The sequence below is a fragment of the Musa acuminata genome, chromosome BXJ2-1, assembly GCF_036884655.1.
Source record: "Musa acuminata AAA Group cultivar baxijiao chromosome BXJ2-1, Cavendish_Baxijiao_AAA, whole genome shotgun sequence".
Taxonomy (NCBI): domain Eukaryota; kingdom Viridiplantae; phylum Streptophyta; class Magnoliopsida; order Zingiberales; family Musaceae; genus Musa; species Musa acuminata.
Window position 1 is genome coordinate 2,363,252 of NC_088338.1, and position 16,746 is coordinate 2,379,997.

General features: G+C 35.8%; 1 protein-coding gene across 3 annotated transcripts; it reads right to left on the reverse strand.

Moving 5' to 3' along the window:
• Window positions 1-291: 291 nt before the first annotated feature.
• LOC135598402 (putative GTP diphosphokinase RSH1, chloroplastic) lies at window positions 292-16,742 on the reverse strand. 3 transcript variants are annotated; one of them, XM_065092129.1, is made up of 24 exons: window positions 16,441-16,742; window positions 16,138-16,334; window positions 12,106-12,285; window positions 9,267-9,332; window positions 9,016-9,108; window positions 8,745-8,876; window positions 8,567-8,668; window positions 8,407-8,484; window positions 8,255-8,326; window positions 6,072-6,179; window positions 5,847-5,944; window positions 4,004-4,064; window positions 3,832-3,894; window positions 3,702-3,758; window positions 3,521-3,622; window positions 3,225-3,380; window positions 2,975-3,106; window positions 2,805-2,891; window positions 2,656-2,727; window positions 1,701-1,787; window positions 1,166-1,622; window positions 950-1,011; window positions 794-862; window positions 292-721 (listed from the first exon to the last, which is right to left on the reverse strand). In XM_065092129.1, exons 1-24 carry the CDS (start codon window positions 16,463-16,465, stop codon window positions 623-625), a joined length of 2,655 nt encoding a protein of 884 aa, XP_064948201.1. In that variant the 5' UTR covers window positions 16,466-16,742; the 3' UTR covers window positions 292-622. The 3 variants fall into 3 exon arrangements, with proteins under 3 accessions (XP_064948201.1, XP_064948200.1, XP_064948202.1); XM_065092128.1 differs by having other exon boundaries at window positions 16,129-16,334; XM_065092130.1 differs by lacking the exon at window positions 3,702-3,758 and having other exon boundaries at window positions 16,129-16,334.
• Between the last annotated feature and the right edge of the window lie 4 nt (window positions 16,743-16,746).

The following is a 16,746-nucleotide window of genomic DNA, read 5'->3' on the forward strand; positions in this document are numbered from 1 at the left end:
ATTAAGCCCCATAAGATTGAGAGATGCTTTGATAATGACAATGGAATGACAATCCAGAAGAACGCCTAGAAACTATCAAGGTTGCTTATCACTTGATAAAAGAACACAACAATCCAGAAAGATAATGATAATCCAATCAATCAATGGAAATAAGATCATGTGCCGTGTCAAAAGAACCCCTGCAAGTGCGCATTATTCATAGGTGGCAATGAGGCATTCCTCGAAGCACAACCTGCACAGCTCGATGATTTCAAACATATTTCTCATAAGTTAAGCTCACAGATGACGGACTCAATCAAAAGGATGATTTCATTCTATACTTATTCTATGACTTCATCAACTGTTAAAGCGAATGAAATATCAGCTTATTCCATCCTGCTTACAATAACAAGGCTCAAAATATGATCGTATGTCTTGTTTTATACTCTTTAACCTATGTACATGTTGCTGATCAACAGGCTAACTCAACCATCTGCTCATGTTTATTTGTATCGGTTTCAACAAATAAATCCAAAACCTCTTCGACTCTATCTACGCTCTACAACCTCATTACAAAATTAGTGCTGAGAAATACATTTCGTTCACTGATTACCATCATAACATTGCTGAGCTCCTGCAGTATTCACAAAAAATTGTGGTCATCCATCGGACTGGACCAGCTACAGCCAGCAGACCAACCCAAAACACCAAGGATCACATCCACACTCGAACATGCATTCACCTATAATCGCTTTATGAATAAGAAACAACATATACGGTTAGAAAAGAAAGAATTAAGATGAGCAAATCATACCAGGTTGTCCGGTGTTCCTTCAAAATGAAACAACATTACACCCATACCCCTTCTTCTATCAATTTCTGCCTGTTTTATAGAAACCTGAAGGTTAAGGCTGAAAATGCAACCATAAATCACAGAACTAAAGTCATAAAATGTTTGATTATCACTAACCACACAAGAGCATATCCTAATCCCAACAGCCGTCAGTGCTGATGAAACTTCAGCCATCATACCTGGAATGGTGTAAATGAATTAGAAAGTAAAGAATATATTTGCACCTAGAACATGGAAGTTGCATGATTCTAGATAGGCTTTCATCTTGACAATAGAGAACAAACTTTTCAGGTTGCATATCACCACGGATGGAGAGTGACAATAAATTGTTACCTTTGCGATCGATACATACTACACAAAACCACATAATTGAATTGCCTTCAACATGGTGCCACAATGCAATTTTGCCTGCTTTCCAGCTTTCTAAACCAGGTAACACCTCTTTATATGTAGGAATCTTTCCATATATAAACTCAGTAAAAGCATCATCTCTGGTCATTGGATTGCCATTGATCTTCATACACATTGTCTGCACAATCTTGTTGTACTTTCCATTGATTTTAGGCAAGTCACTAGTGTTCCGAACTGGTAAAAGGTCATGCTTTCTCTCTGTGGAAGTTGATTCCGTGGCAATCGCAAGCATCTTCTCCCATATGGATTTTCTTTTGTTCGGTGAAGACCTGGAAAACGTCTGTTCATATTCACCCCCATCCTTGAGATCGGCAACAAAATCGTTAACTGTATCTGCAGTTATTTCAGTTGCAGCAAGTGCAGCTTGCTCCCTCAAAAACTGATAGAAGACAAAGGTTCATGAAATAACCAGACGACCAAAAATATTCAATAACAGTAAAACTTAAATGACTCCTACTTTCATGATTTTGTGTCTGGCACTTCGAGTCTTTGCATGCTGCAGCCATTGCTGATGCCTTTGGAAAGCTGATTTGCTTGATAAAGCCTGACAAAAGATGAAATTACATTGAACTAATGAAATATGGCCAGTCAGAGACTTGAAACTTTGAAGAATGGCTTGATTAACTATAACTATCACTGGGGAATCAAGTCAAGGATTTATGTAAGGTGCTAAAGTGTGGAGAAGACCAATGTAAGAAATCAGCAGAAGGACTCTAAATTAGTGATAATAAGCAAAAGACCATTCAGCTCAGTTTCAATTAAGGCAACAAGTCCAACTAATAACATTGTGAACAACAATGCTTTTCTCTATATTAACATAATTTTATACTTTGTAAAATTTAGACACAAGTATAAGAACCATTTAAACAAATTGTATGAAGTATTAGGGGGTCAATCTTATATTTGACATGTCTTAGACCTTTATATAAATGATCTTATCATAAAAATCATACATTAATATCAGCTAGGAAGACTGTACAAGTATCCTGACATGTTTTAAGGATCAGGTAAGTTTCGGTGTTTAACATGGATTGCCACAGATGCGGTACAGCAAGCATTTTGCAGTATCTGAGCTTCATAATTACATATCCTAAAACTAATAATGTGGAGAGAACTGCAGGAATTGCAATGTGTAAATAGCATAATAAATAGCATAGTTGGGTCCACAGTACGTTGTCTCAGAAGAATTTGCCCAAGTAATTTATTAGTATGCAACCATAAACCTCCAAGTTTCATCACCATCTTAAAAATCATCTACTAAGTATTTGAGAGAGGTAAGGATAATGAAGAAAAAGTATTTACTTGATGCAACTATTATAATTACAAATAAATGCTTGTTTCCTGGAAAACAACCAACAAGAAAAATAGATATATAACACAAACATTTTAAGAAAAGGGTTCCAATTACTGACATTGTAGGTGATTATCTCGACAACTTCAGCATTGGCAAGGATATGCATGGGTGAAACAAGATTACCATTGACCTGGAAAGAGGGAAGAATTTCAACATCAAATTTCATTAGCAATGTCAAGGTCTAACCACAAATTTTTAATGGTGTACCTTCGCTGCGACCATATTGTTTCCAATATCAGTGTGAATCATATAAGCATAATCAATCACAGTTGCACCCTTAGGGAGGTTTTTAATCTACAGTAACAAATATCAAGTAATTGTAGAATATGAGGCTGCACAGTTGTTGCTAAAACAAAACTACTCCTTAATTGGCCCACCTCTCCTTTTGGCGTAAAAACAAACACCCGACTACCCAACAGGTCTCGCATGACAGTATCAACAAATTCCCTAGAGCTCATGTTACCAACAAACTCCTGCTGCCATTCTCTGATAGCATTGAGCCAACCAATCTGGAAAGTGTACAAAATATATTTTTCAAAAGAAATAGATTCACAAAGTACCAAAATAATACCATAAGGTGACTACTTGAATGCCCTCCTATACAACAAGCAAAAATAGCTTGCATACCCTGAGAGCAAAATCAGTATTGTTCAAGCAAGTGGTCTTTCCTTTTGAATTTCTCCCACCAGGTATTTCTTTCCCTACCAAACCAGGAACTACTCTTCCACTGTAATGAGCAGCTATACCTCTTTCAGCTATTAAATCCATGTCCTCTGTTCTTATCTGTCAATTTAAAAGTACAGAAACAAGTTATACTCTCAAGGCGATTAACTAGAAATACCATAGAGAGAACATTTATACACTGTAAACTTTCCACATCAAATTTCCCATGCAGTTATGAAGAACATGTGCTTTGAAATAACCTGAACCTCCAAATGGAACATGCTCTCATAAAGAAAGGGCATCACTGTGGTATGGAGGCTTTGGTAGCCATTGGGTTTTGGAGTAGCAATATAATCTTTGATCTGTCATGTATGAAATTCAGTTTATCAAACACTACAGCTGTGATAATTTCTTTTGAAAATGCAGCTAAGCGGAACTCACAGCTCGAGGTATGGGGGTCCAGATTTCATGAACAAGGCCAAGAACATGGTAGCATATCTAAATATTAAAAGAAAATAATAAGCATTGATCACAAAATAATGGCATGCTATGAACACATGTGATTTGCCACCTGTTGTGCACTACAGAGAGGTCCAACTCCATTGCAGGTTTTCGGTTTTATAATAATTCGGAGCTGGTAATAAACAACTCGAGTTAGCATTTGGAAAATCAGACCAGACTATGATACATAATAATGAAGATCAGTCTAAATTTATTTAAGCTGCTAAGGCATTTATTCGGACCTGTGCAATTTGGTTGATCTCGTGAATTGACCTCTTCGATTTCAGCACAGCTTTGTACACACTATCATATGCTCAAAAAATAAATCATCAGTCACATGAACGAATGATAAGAACAATCAAAATCCCCATAATAGCAACACTGCTGAAGAAAATAATTAGCAATGATGTACTTTCAGTAGTTTAACTACAAAATAAAGGATACTATACAAGATAAAAGATTGATCAGAAGGGAAGATTACATAAAATATCAGTGTCAGTGCCATAGGATAGCATGTAGTTGGTTAAAGATCCTTGACTCTTTAATATAGGTTGGAAGGCATATGTCAATCTTAATTTATATCAGTCATTACAAAATCAACCCATTCAGAAATGAGAAAGCTTAACACTTTTGCAAGACAGTATTAGCCAAAAAGTTGCATCCAACAACACCTGAAATCTAGGGTCTCCTCCCACAAAGTTGTGTTGGCCGATGGGTCTTTTCAAGCACTGAACTAGCGTGGTTTAATATCTTAAAGATAATGCATGGAAACCAGAGAAGGCGAAACAACGAAAGAAGCTAGAAAGGAGATTTCAGACTCTGAAAAGGTAAGTATTTTGGCTATTACTTATAATTGATGGCTTTTGTTCCTATTCTTTGTTTTTATCAGTTTCATTTTGTTGAATCACCTAGAAGGAAGAGTGATTCTTTAAAATATGCTGGCAGCACAGTATACTAGCTGCTGGCCAAAACAGGGAGTACCACTGAGACTAACAAACTTGGTTTTTAGTCTGACCTTTTGAAGAGCTGGCAATAGTTGCACTAAGGCTAAATGAATCAAGAGTGTAGATTTTTGAACTTATTCTTTTATAAAGATGAATTTGCCAATCCTTAACTTTACTATTAAGGAGACTACTGTAACTTTGTATGTGCCAAAAAGTGGCTATCTCTAATGAAATTTTGACCTGCTTGAATAAGTCTTTAAACCTAGTGGAAGGTTATAGAAAATGATTCTTCAACTTCTATTACTGTTAATTTCTAAGCATGAATAAGATAAGATGCAAGGACACAATCTCAATTCTCAACATCTTGTCATGGAAACCTAGCTTTCAACCTTCTAAGAGGCAATTCAAATCTTGACGAAAACACTAACTAGAATGACACTTAACTTTTTCAGGAGGCACAATTTTACATACTACTGTGCCCAATCTTTGCTAAAGCCTAAAAGCCTAAAACAAAGAACAAATGGAGACATGCACAAGACTTCAGTAGCCTACAGCTACAACCATAGACTAAAGCATTTTAAGCTATGCTGGAAAGTTCAGCTCCAACATGCCAATAAGTTATTTGGGTTACTATTAATGACATCAGAGTATATCTGTGGGTTTTGTGAAAGATAGCTTCTTCTTGCCTTCATAGATACCCTAGTAGTCCATCATCTGGAAGAAACAATTGATAATCTCTTCAAGATTGACTGGCCTACTATTAGTAAATTAGGTTTTAATCATTTTGGACTATATAGTCAAAATCAACTTCACATAATATACCAGAGAGTTATGAGATATGGAATGAGCACATGAGGCTACATCTGATCATCTTTCCTCCTCGATTCTCAAAACAAATGAAAATATGCATTGGAACTCATTCATTAAGATGCAACTATATTTGATACAGTGCACATTCAAACATAAATTGAATATCAAATTATTTATGTATTTAACAATGAGTTTACTTGTAAAATCACTTTATATAATCTTCCTCATCTCCACCTGAATATTCTATCTGTCTGCCAATTTGTGTGATAAGTGATCAAAGTAGATAACTCAAATATTAGAAGTAGACCAAGACTGAAGTCTTTGTATTGACCTGTACAGCTCTTTACAGACAGACCGCACTTCTGTTTTCACTGAAACAAGATCCAAAAATTGGTCCTCTTCGAGTCTTTGCCTTAAGATCTTCTTAGCCTATCAAGAATGAGTGTTGAAATAATTTTCCCTCTACAAACATAAAGGTTTATGATACCAAATAATTGCAATATTAAATAATAAATTATTATTTAAGTCATATTTAATTAAGATGAAAAAAAATTACCTCATCTAGTTCTTTCTCATAATCTCTATAAAGATCTTCAACTCTTTTCTTAAGCTCCGCGAAGTCACTAGGATTTGTATACAGGAAAGACAGATATTCTAGTTCTGACTGCAAAAAATATGACAGTTAAAGTTGTAACAATCAGAACAAGGATTTAAAAATAAGAGTCTGACAGCCTGAGTCATAAAATCAATCAAATGCACAAACAACTTTCCCAAATTATCTCCAGGCCTGAAAGAAATCAATGCGAACATGATTTCCATGCATCCATGTAATCAGCTTTCGCCCAGGCTGCTTCCTACTGGATGGTATTTGCCGGTCCAAGCCTAAACTGGCACACAGAAAATGGTTTTTCACTTAGCCAAGTTACCATCAGATAACCAGCAGAAACTGAGCTTACAGTCCAGTTTCTGCCATTATCGGGCCTGAACCAAGTGGTAAGCCGATCCCAGTTCAAGAATTTAAATGGCTTTATTCCCTCTTTCCTGTCCACGCTCACTTTCCCTCATTCCCTCTATAATTGTCACCCATTCCTTCTCAATTCCCATACAATCTCTCTCAAACTCACTTGAATCTTCAAAGGGATGCTTAATTTCAACAATAAGGCTGAATCTCAAAATCCAAACCGAATTTTCTCCCAAATTAGGTATATCTGAATCTAATTGTCTAATATAATCAACGATAAGACCATGACTTCTATCACGTTACTACATCAGTGGCAGACGATTTACCGATATCGGATGCTGTGGGAGTAGTCTTATACATCAGTCCTTCAAATGTACCTTATTGATCCATAGTGGAGTCGCATCAAGGGCAATGAACTATCTCTCATGGACTCACTACAATCATTTTGGTGGTAGAAGCTATAATTTCAGGTATATTATTGTATTTTACATAAAATATATCATGTTCAAAAGTTTTGTATATATGTATCTTTAGATATGGTTTTTAATCCATATTTGAAATATGGTTTGATTCATATTAATTGTTTCCTAGACCAAATAACTTATTTTAATCTTTTTTATTATATGTGATTAAAAAATCAAGAAAAACCCTAAAGCAGGATTTCTGTTTGTCTGACTTTTCCAAACTGTGTCAGTATTGTTGATGCTTACCGAAGCCACGCCAGTCTTAAGGACTGATATGGGTGCAGCATTAAAAATTTAAACCATGCTTGCACTATTCTGAAAGTAGTACTGTAGACAAAATCTTACATGTTGTAGCTGTTAAAGGAGTCATTTATAGTTACACAATGGCGCATTCTGGATAAACCTGGGTTGCTCCCATGGATGCTCATGTTATAACCAAAAGGTGGTAACTCCTGAAGACATGCATATTCTTCAAGACAAACAAGAACACAAGCCAAGGCAAAATTTCAAGATCAATTTTGAAATAAATTATAAATAATTTACCCAACAAGGACCACCTCTCTTCGATAAGGCAAGCTATTTTAACTGACTGATGGAATTCTTAGCCTAATGGGGATCCATGTTAGTTTTTGAAGTCTTTTGATATGATCAGACTAGAGTCTGACGGATCTAAGTGAAATGCAGTTTGAACAACCTGGAACTGTAGATGCATATTATAATGCTCTCGTTCGTGATTTTCAGGAATCATATTGTTCGCCACTTACAGCTGAACTGCAATATGTCACAGCCATGAAGCCTCTTACTACATGTAAGGATTGGCATTTTGGAGAACAGTCGAGATACAATCAATGATCTACAATATTTCATAAGTAGATATTTATATCAATACTTTTCCTACATTTAAATGCATAATTAAACATAATTTTAATACCCAAGAATAAGAAGTAGGATGTACTCCAGTGCGGTGTACCTTCTACATTGATACCAAAGATATAAAAGAAAGGTTTCTCTTATTCTAGTGACAACTAAATCTACACTGCCCATCTTGTGTTTCCATGAGTTAGTACCTAAGCTTGTGCGGATCTTTCACTTGGATCTTATTCATTGGTTTTAACCCACTATCACTGATGTCTACTTAACCCAGAAAGATATTATCCCAGAACAATGTTTTTTCATGTAATTTTACATGTATATTATTGTAATTTCTACAGAAAGATATTATGGATGTTCATAGAAGGGGATGGTCAAAGCAAGATAACAAGATATATAAGCACAAGAGTATGCAAGTTCTGCAAAAAAATCCAGTAGACATACCTTAATTTGGTACATCCCTAAAAGCTTTGCTAAAGGTGCAAACACTTGAAGTGTCTCTAAGGCAATGCTGGACTGCAAACAAAATGAAACTCAATATTGGAAACAACAAAGTCACTCTGAAAGGAGCAACAATTAATTGAAAAAAGAAAAACCTGCTTATGTGGAGGCATGTGGGATAGAGTACGCATATTATGTAAACGATCAGCCAATTTGACAATTATAACACGAACCTATCAGAAGCATTGCTTCATTAATATCCATCGAATGCAATAAAGTCAAAAAGGATGATTCATATATGCATGATGTGAGCACCTCTTCTGTCATTGCAAGAAACATCTGCCTCAAGTCATCAGCTTTTACATCTTGAACTGAACTATTTGCACTTTTGCACTTTAGTTTTCCCAGCTTGGACACCTAACTCAGTAAATAACGCAAAAACTTAAATCAAGAGTTTGATGTTGTAATCTACATGGCTACAGTGATCTTCTACCTTGGTCTCTCCCTCCACAATGTGTCGTACGGTAGCACCAAATTCCTTCTCTATCCTATCAAATGTAACTAATTTTGTATCTTCAACAGTATCATGTAATAAACCAGCAGCAATGGATTCCCAATCCAGTTCCTACATAAAATCAATGCAATGTCAAACAGCTAAGGTCCTGATGATATTTAGTGAAAATCAAAGGACACAACTGGCTGTGGAATAAATTTCACGATGACTACTTAAAGCTTAAATGTGTTTCCCCAGCTATATTACTTACAAGTTCTCCAAGTATCCGTGCAACTTCAACAGGATGAATAATGAAGGGTTCCCCGCTTCGCCGTTTCTGCCCATCATGTGCTTCAAACGCAAGCTGCACTGACCAAATAAGAATGTTTACATGTGAACTTCCCTACATTCTGAATATGTTCTGGAAACAGAGAAATTCATGCTAAAACCAAAACAAAATAGCACTGCAACATCTGCAAAGGGGTAGCACTTGAAGTAGCAAACATAGTTCTTAGTGGTTACCTTCAAAGCATCATGCACTAACTTCAGTTCCTCTTGTGCAAGATAAGAAATAGTTGGTTTCAGGTCCTGGTTTCATAAAAAAAAAGGTGGAAATTCAACTTCAAAAACCAGTAATTATGCTGACATACAAATACTAAAAGCTACTGACAACATACAAATACTAATACCACATATTTTACCAGAAAGAGAACAAATTAGAAGAGAAACTGGTTATTTTTTTTAATATTGCTTGATAGGTGGACAAATTTTGCTTTTCCTTTGCAAGAAAAAACCTTCAGATAGGACTTCAAGATGAAGGCCAAAGAATATTATTTTGTAAAATTGTTGTCAGGCAAGAAAACAAAAGGCACTTCTATATCAGTAGTTATACTCCCCCAATAAGTATCCAAATAGTATACATATGATAAGTAGAAGAAATTATCAAAATCACGTACTCCTTTTTTATCTAACTTAAAAAGGGCAAAAATGAGGACATGAGAAGATCAGAATCAAGTAAAATTGCTTGGTCTCAGAAATAAATGCAGAATAAGTGTAGAGAGGGTGTTTCTACGGTTTATGAGATGAGGAAGTTCGCTGGATTCCTGTTGCCTAAATTGTGCCCTAAAATTTAGGGTCTTACAGAAACCAAACAACATGACAGAACAAGCTGTGGTTCCTAATGTCTTTCACCACAGTTTGTGCTGAGTATTTTTATAGCCCTTGAGTGACCACACAAAAAGTCCTTGTAAAAATTACGAAATGGAATCATTAATGAAAGTATAGCTAACAAAAATACCAAACTGTCAGCAAGTGCCTGTTCTGAAAAACATAAAAGAACTGGAAACCGGTGTGGTGAATGCACAAGTCATTATCAAGCATAAAGAAAGTCCAAAGATAATTTGCATCTTGTATTTATGACCTACAAACATTGGTTACAGAACACTTGAGAATCATTCATTTCTTGAATTCTTCACAGACCACCAAGTGAGTTGACTCTTCCTGGTTGATCTATTTTGAGGACCACATTTCCAAGGCAAGTCCTCTGACAGTTGGTGGCTTGCACCAACTGTGCCAGCATAGGCATGCCAGCAGAAATATTAAAATATAAGGGAGGCAGATATCTCAGCTATCAAATACATATTATGCCATGGACACAGTAACACTGAATCAGTGACCATGTTTCATTTACAATTGGATGATGCAATCAGGTTATGCCCAAGGCACTCACCACTGTGGTCTTGTAGACCATGATGATACAAGACAGACGACAGTGAGTAGGATAAGAAACTCTTAAGTTCTAGTCCAGTTAAACTATAGTTATTTGCACCTGTTAGAATCATTTAGTTGGACAGAATTAAAACAGACCAAAGCAATCACACCAAACAGTGAAGTTTAACAATCAAGCCAACAAGTAAATACAAGGTATATTGAGTGCTGGCATCATGTTCAAATAGTATGCATCAGCAGGTAAAGCAGTAACTTAAATCATTAGCAGGGGCAACTACGACATACATGTTAGTCAAAATGACACAAAATGAGAGTACCAATTTCACTCCTTTTTATGACCTTTGTGGAACTAAAATTCTTACATTGTAAAAACTAATGGTCTGATTCATTTCATCTACCATCCTGGTCAGCACCATTTAATTGGCATTTTTATAACCTGATGTACCAAGATAACAGACATTATTCTATTATCTAGCTCTCTTTTTCTTACAATGAAGAAACATAATGGCATAGACATTCAACTTGTAGTCCACCATTAGTTGTGATATCTATGACCATTGGCAGCAATTGTCAGATCAACAACATTGTAGCATTCAAGTCAACTATCAACTTCATGGAACTCTAGACAACAATTGAATTGTGATATCTATGACCAACAATTTAAGCTTAACTGTTGTTCAGATCAACACCATTGTAGCATTCAACTTCTATCCTATATCAGCTTAACAAACTTTTCTAATTAAAGATATAGTCCTTTTCGTCATCATTATTGATCAAACACTTAAGCTATTGACAATAGACCTAATTCACATTTCCCTAATTCATGAACTACCAAAGCAGTCATTGTCACTTTAGTTTTCCTTAATCTTAGTGAACTTGTCTAGTATCATTTAAGCCTATAGGACAAAATACACATTAGTGTCCTTGCAAACATTTGTTCAGGTGCAACTAAAACAATACCCCACAAAGTATAGCTAATAGTAATCTAAACCAAGGTCTGCAATTTCGTACCGTACCGGAGTTTCGACGTTCGCTCGGTACGGTACAAAACTGTATACCGAGCAATATACCGTTCGATATACCGCTCGGTATATATTATATTATATTATATTATATATATAAGATTATATATATTTATATATATTTTTTATTTAAAAGGCGACGTCACCTCATATATATATATATATATATATATATATATATATATATATATATATATATATATATATATATATATATATATATTATTTTATTTTTTTTGTTCCGTCCGGTAGCAGGCGGTCCGCGTACCGGTATATCGTTGGACCGGTACGTACTGCCCGTACCGGACGGTATCATTCGGTATTGCCTACCTTGATCTAAACTCTAAAGTATGAGGGCCATACCAAATAAAAAAAACGACTTGTCGTTTTTTGCTAACAAGAAAATGCAAATCACACATGGATGAAAAATAAACAACATAATAAATAACAATATAATATAAATTCCTGACTCAAAAAAAATCTTTCAGTAGACTCATTACAAATATTCCTGTCATAAATTTTAACATGAATAATCACATATGAATCATAAGCAAGTTTTAATGTCATCATTCAGATAAACAAAGGAAGAACATGATAAGTTTGTTCAATACCTCCCACAATGAATCAGGAGAAATGCTATCAGAGAAGCTCGAATTTGATGAAGCACAACCAAGCCTCCATTTTTGGCTTGTTTGAAGAGTAATATGTGATCTAGAAAACCATTCATATACTGAAAAATCAACAGAGTTGGTACATCCCAACTGTCCCTCATTAAGGTCTTCAGATCTAACCTATATAACCAATATAGAAACATATTACTAGAAATCAACATAACTAGTTTGGAAGACTAATTGAAGCAAAATTATCAAATAGATACTAGAAATCAATGCGAAAATGCATTGCCAATTGCAGCATTAAACAATTGTCATATATCTTTCTCAGTTAAAAAATAGTGTAGGCCAAGTGTAGATCTTGATATTGAATTGAAGCTATTGGCTTACTTTACATTGTTAATAATTAGAAAGATACAACTGATGAATGTTTTCAATAAAATAAATGAGACCATGCAAGAGAGAGGCATGACCATTGCTTGCTCTATAAATCAGGTCATATGTGAAGTTCCAGATGTCAAGCATCTGATGCCTTAGTCTCCACATAAGCCAACAATAGAATGCCCTTCATTTATTTTTCCGCATAAATAAAGAAGCTTCTTTGGATGGTGTATTAAAGAAAAAAATTCAATATCATAGCAATTCTCTGGATGGTATAATCAAATAAGCTGCTTTCGATGTACATATGCTTCTCTCCAAAAAGAGGGTAAGTACAAAATGACTGAGATCATATTCCTCATGTCCATATTGGTGACCATCTACAATGGTTAATGGTATGACTAGTTATAAGATAAGAGACATCATAAAATAAGTACCTTTTTTGCTCTCTCTCTCTCCCTCTCTATTATCTATCTATCTATCTATCTCTTCCCCTGACACACACACAAAAGCTTAACTCAAAAATCCAGGACTACAACACAGCTCTTAGAATAACAGTTATATGACTGTATACCATCCATAGATATAATTTTATACAAACAAATGCCAAATATGATCTCAATTGCTCTTTTTGGAAGAAATAAAATCAAGCAAACCAAAAGTGGAAGAAACTTTTGGTGGCACCAATTATTTGACATAAACTTTTCCCCTTACGCGGAGAACATTTGTCATTAGTTTTTTATATAAACATCTATTAACAATATAAGCATAGGTCACATCGTTTTTTATGAATAAGTACATTTTGACAACTTAATGCAAAGTTACTGGAGGGAAAAGCTGCTAGTCTTGAAATTTGTAGACTAAGAAAAACCATATATTTCTTGAGACTATATTTACAACACTAAACAAGTTCAACTACTTTAACAATTCATGGATGTATCCAACTTGCATTTGCTCTCTACCTGATTAGCTTAAAGGAACCAAAAAAGAATAGCATAACAAGTATAGTTGGGTCCATCTGATTAGGAATCGATCAAGTTACTTGTACCACAGGTCTAGATGGCCCATAACTTGCAAGAGTTCTGCAATCAATCAAGATGAGATGATTTTAAACAAAGGATGTTAAACAAATAAACAAATAGACTACCAGCCACAACAGTCAATCTAAGAGTCAAGTACTTTGAACTATGAGTTTGTGTTTATGAGTCAAGTAACATTAAACATGTGTACCAAAGGTTTGGCCTTGCATCTTGAAAATTAAGATATCATATTTGTTACTTTACAACTTTTAGAATGCAAAACAATTGGACTCTCCAAAACACAAATGTTGTCAATGTATAAATAATAACTTGAGTTTTTTTTTTTAGATTAATAACTTAGAGTTAAATCTAAGAACATAAAACCACAAAGACCAGACAAATAAGCATCATAAGGAAACTGTGGTCTTAAGGAAAAGAGAGTTTAAAGTGCAACTATATTCCAGACAAGCCAGGACAGAAATAAACACCCCTGTATCCCACAGCATATCGGACAAATAAGTGTCATACACATTTCTATTGTCAGCAAATAAGTTACCCAGTTAGTAAATGGCTTGAACTTTGCCTCAAATAATAGATATACTTCTTAATCAGCTCTGTCATATCACAAGCATACAAAATACCTTGGATCTAGCAAATATTTAGGCAAGCCAAATGTTGCTCAAGCTTGCTTGCAACTAAAAATATTTGTCAGAGAAGCAATAAGTGATAGGGCCATCAAGTGAGGAACATGATAAGTAAAAGGGAGTTCACAGTCCTGATGTAAGCACTGGAAAATAACTTCTTGCAGTGAAGATCCAGGGAAAGTAGCAATTTATATTTTTCCATACAACAACAAATGATTAGAACTAGTAGGAATTTAAAGAAGAATCACTAATTATAACTTGTTTATCGTACATATTTATTAGATGATTTGTACAGGATTCATACAATGAAGAGTTTGATTGTTAGTTATAACTTATAAACACAAGAGCATCAGCAATTATACTGTATGGAGAAAGTTCTTGAGAGGTATAAAAGAAGTTTCAAAGGAAGATTTCAGATGCAACAGAATGCTATCTGTCTAAAATATGTTTGAACATGTCATTAGAAGATATAATAAGAAAGAACTAACAAATTCTCCATGTAAATTTAAGAGCAAGAACATATCAAAGGAAAATGTGTTCCGGAAAATGAACCTTGTAGTTGAAAATTTGGATGAACTTAAAAAAAAAAATTGAAGGTTTATTTATGCTTGAAGAAAGAACAGAAGCACAGTAAGACTACATACACAGCAACAAACTCACAAGTGCCTAACACCATGACATGACCTTAATTACCTATAAGCTGAGAGAACCATTCTCCAATTGAAGGAAAATTTCAAGATATCAAAATATTCAGAGGGTCCAATCATGCAATTAGTATGGTCAGTTTGATTGACTCACGACAAGATTTCAAGAATTGAGTCCTGATACATATGTCAGAAAGGAAACATGACCTAATATATCTTGATTAAAAACACTATCTACACTAAAGAAAGAATCTAAAAATCTAGTATTGTGATATCCCAAAATAGTCCCATATTGGGGGCAGGTTATGCTTACTATAGTATGTCATCATTCCCACCTGAAAGAACATCTTATAATTTTCTGGAGGGATAAGACCGACATAATTTTGAGTCAGGATCATGGCATATATAGTATATAATACATATCACGTCTTTGGGATAAGAGCTTGAACTTGGATAGTTACAATTGAGTATCGAGAACTAATTGCTAGTGGTGTCCGAGCCATGTTGAGACCTATTGCACCCTAATGGATCTCCAAGCCAACAGGATAGGAAACATAAATGACATCCAAAGTGCCTCCAAAATACCACATAATCAGTGAGGGATAGCACTGGTCAAGAGAAATTCTATGTGGTTTGCACAGGAACGTCAAGTATTTAAGTGCAAGAAACAAAATTGGTCAAACTAAGAAGGTATAGGTCAGCATGGTTCCAATATCAACTGGTATGATAAAAAAACATTTAAAGTTCAAAAATGATAACACACCAGAGTACCAGAATCAAATCAGAGCAATGCATAATGAGAGGTATGACCAATGTACCCTAGGTTTTATTCTTTGGTGGGGTTATAGATTGAGATGGTATGTGATTCACTATCCACCCTAAAATGAGGTCATCTTCAGTGTGCCTTATTGGATGGAACGGTTCATCCATGCAAATCACTACAAGTAAGCAAGATGCTCTTCGAAACAAAATTTGCCACCAAACCCCCTGGGGCAGTTTGGCACAACATTTTGGAGCTCTCAGACTTAACTTTTCCCAAGGTAAAGCCTTTTTAACAGGTATCTTCAGCACGAAAAGAACTAATATCACCAATCAATGCTGAATAATAATCTGACCACCAGTCCTGATCAACTTTAATCAATTCTTGAACATAGCAAATTCAAAGATGCAATCTTTTTCAGTTATTCAAAACCAACGATTTCCAAGGTTGAAAAGTGAACTGTAAACCACTGCCTACCTTGCCAAGACCAAACAAAACCGACACCTTGCAAAAGCTAGGTCCACAACATTCCAACTCCGCAGGTTTCCAAAAGAACAAAAATTCAAGCAACAACGTACCGCATTCACCTGGCACAACCAGCGCTTTCTCCTCACCCTAACCTTCTCATCACGATGGTGAGCCGAGCACCGCGGCAAGGTAGTGCTGGCGAGAGAACCAGTAAGAACCCTCGGCGCCTTCCAGGCACAAGAGAGCACGCTGCACTCGTACCACCCGCCGCCTTCTCCTTTATAGAGCTTGCAGAGGTTCGCGCACTCCACGGACACTGCGCAGTCAATCCACCTAATCCAATTCAAAACCCTATCTACCAAAGCAACACCAAACTCCCCCCAAAACGAAGAGAAAACTATCCGAAATGCAAAGAAACCCACCCGAACTCGACGGGGAAGAAGCCATCTCCCACCTGAATCGCGGAATGGAGAAATCTCATCGACCCCTAGAGATCGAAACTCCCGCGACCACTGACGGCGACGAAAGAAGAAGAGAACTCACGGAAGAGAACCAACGATAGGCTCAAACTAAAACCGCCTCGATCACGACAAATGAATTCCAATCTTCGGTGCTAATTGGGAGAAATCCGATGGGAGATCAGCGTTGGAAACGGAAAGATGGACCACGGAAGAAGGGAGAGGAGAGGATATTACGAGGACGGGCGGCCACACGAAGTCCGCAGCTTT

Coding starts and splice junctions, on each gene's coding strand:
- LOC135598402 (XM_065092128.1), bottom strand. CDS start 16,465: ATGGCTTCTTCCCCGTCGAGTTCGG. Junction 3,107..3,224: donor ATACTGATTTTGCTCTCAGG/GTATGCAAGCTA, acceptor TACACTTTCCAG/ATTGGTTGGCTCAATGCTAT. Junction 2,892..2,974: donor TTTTTACGCCAAAAGGAGAG/GTGGGCCAATTA, acceptor TTGTTACTGTAG/ATTAAAAACCTCCCTAAGGG.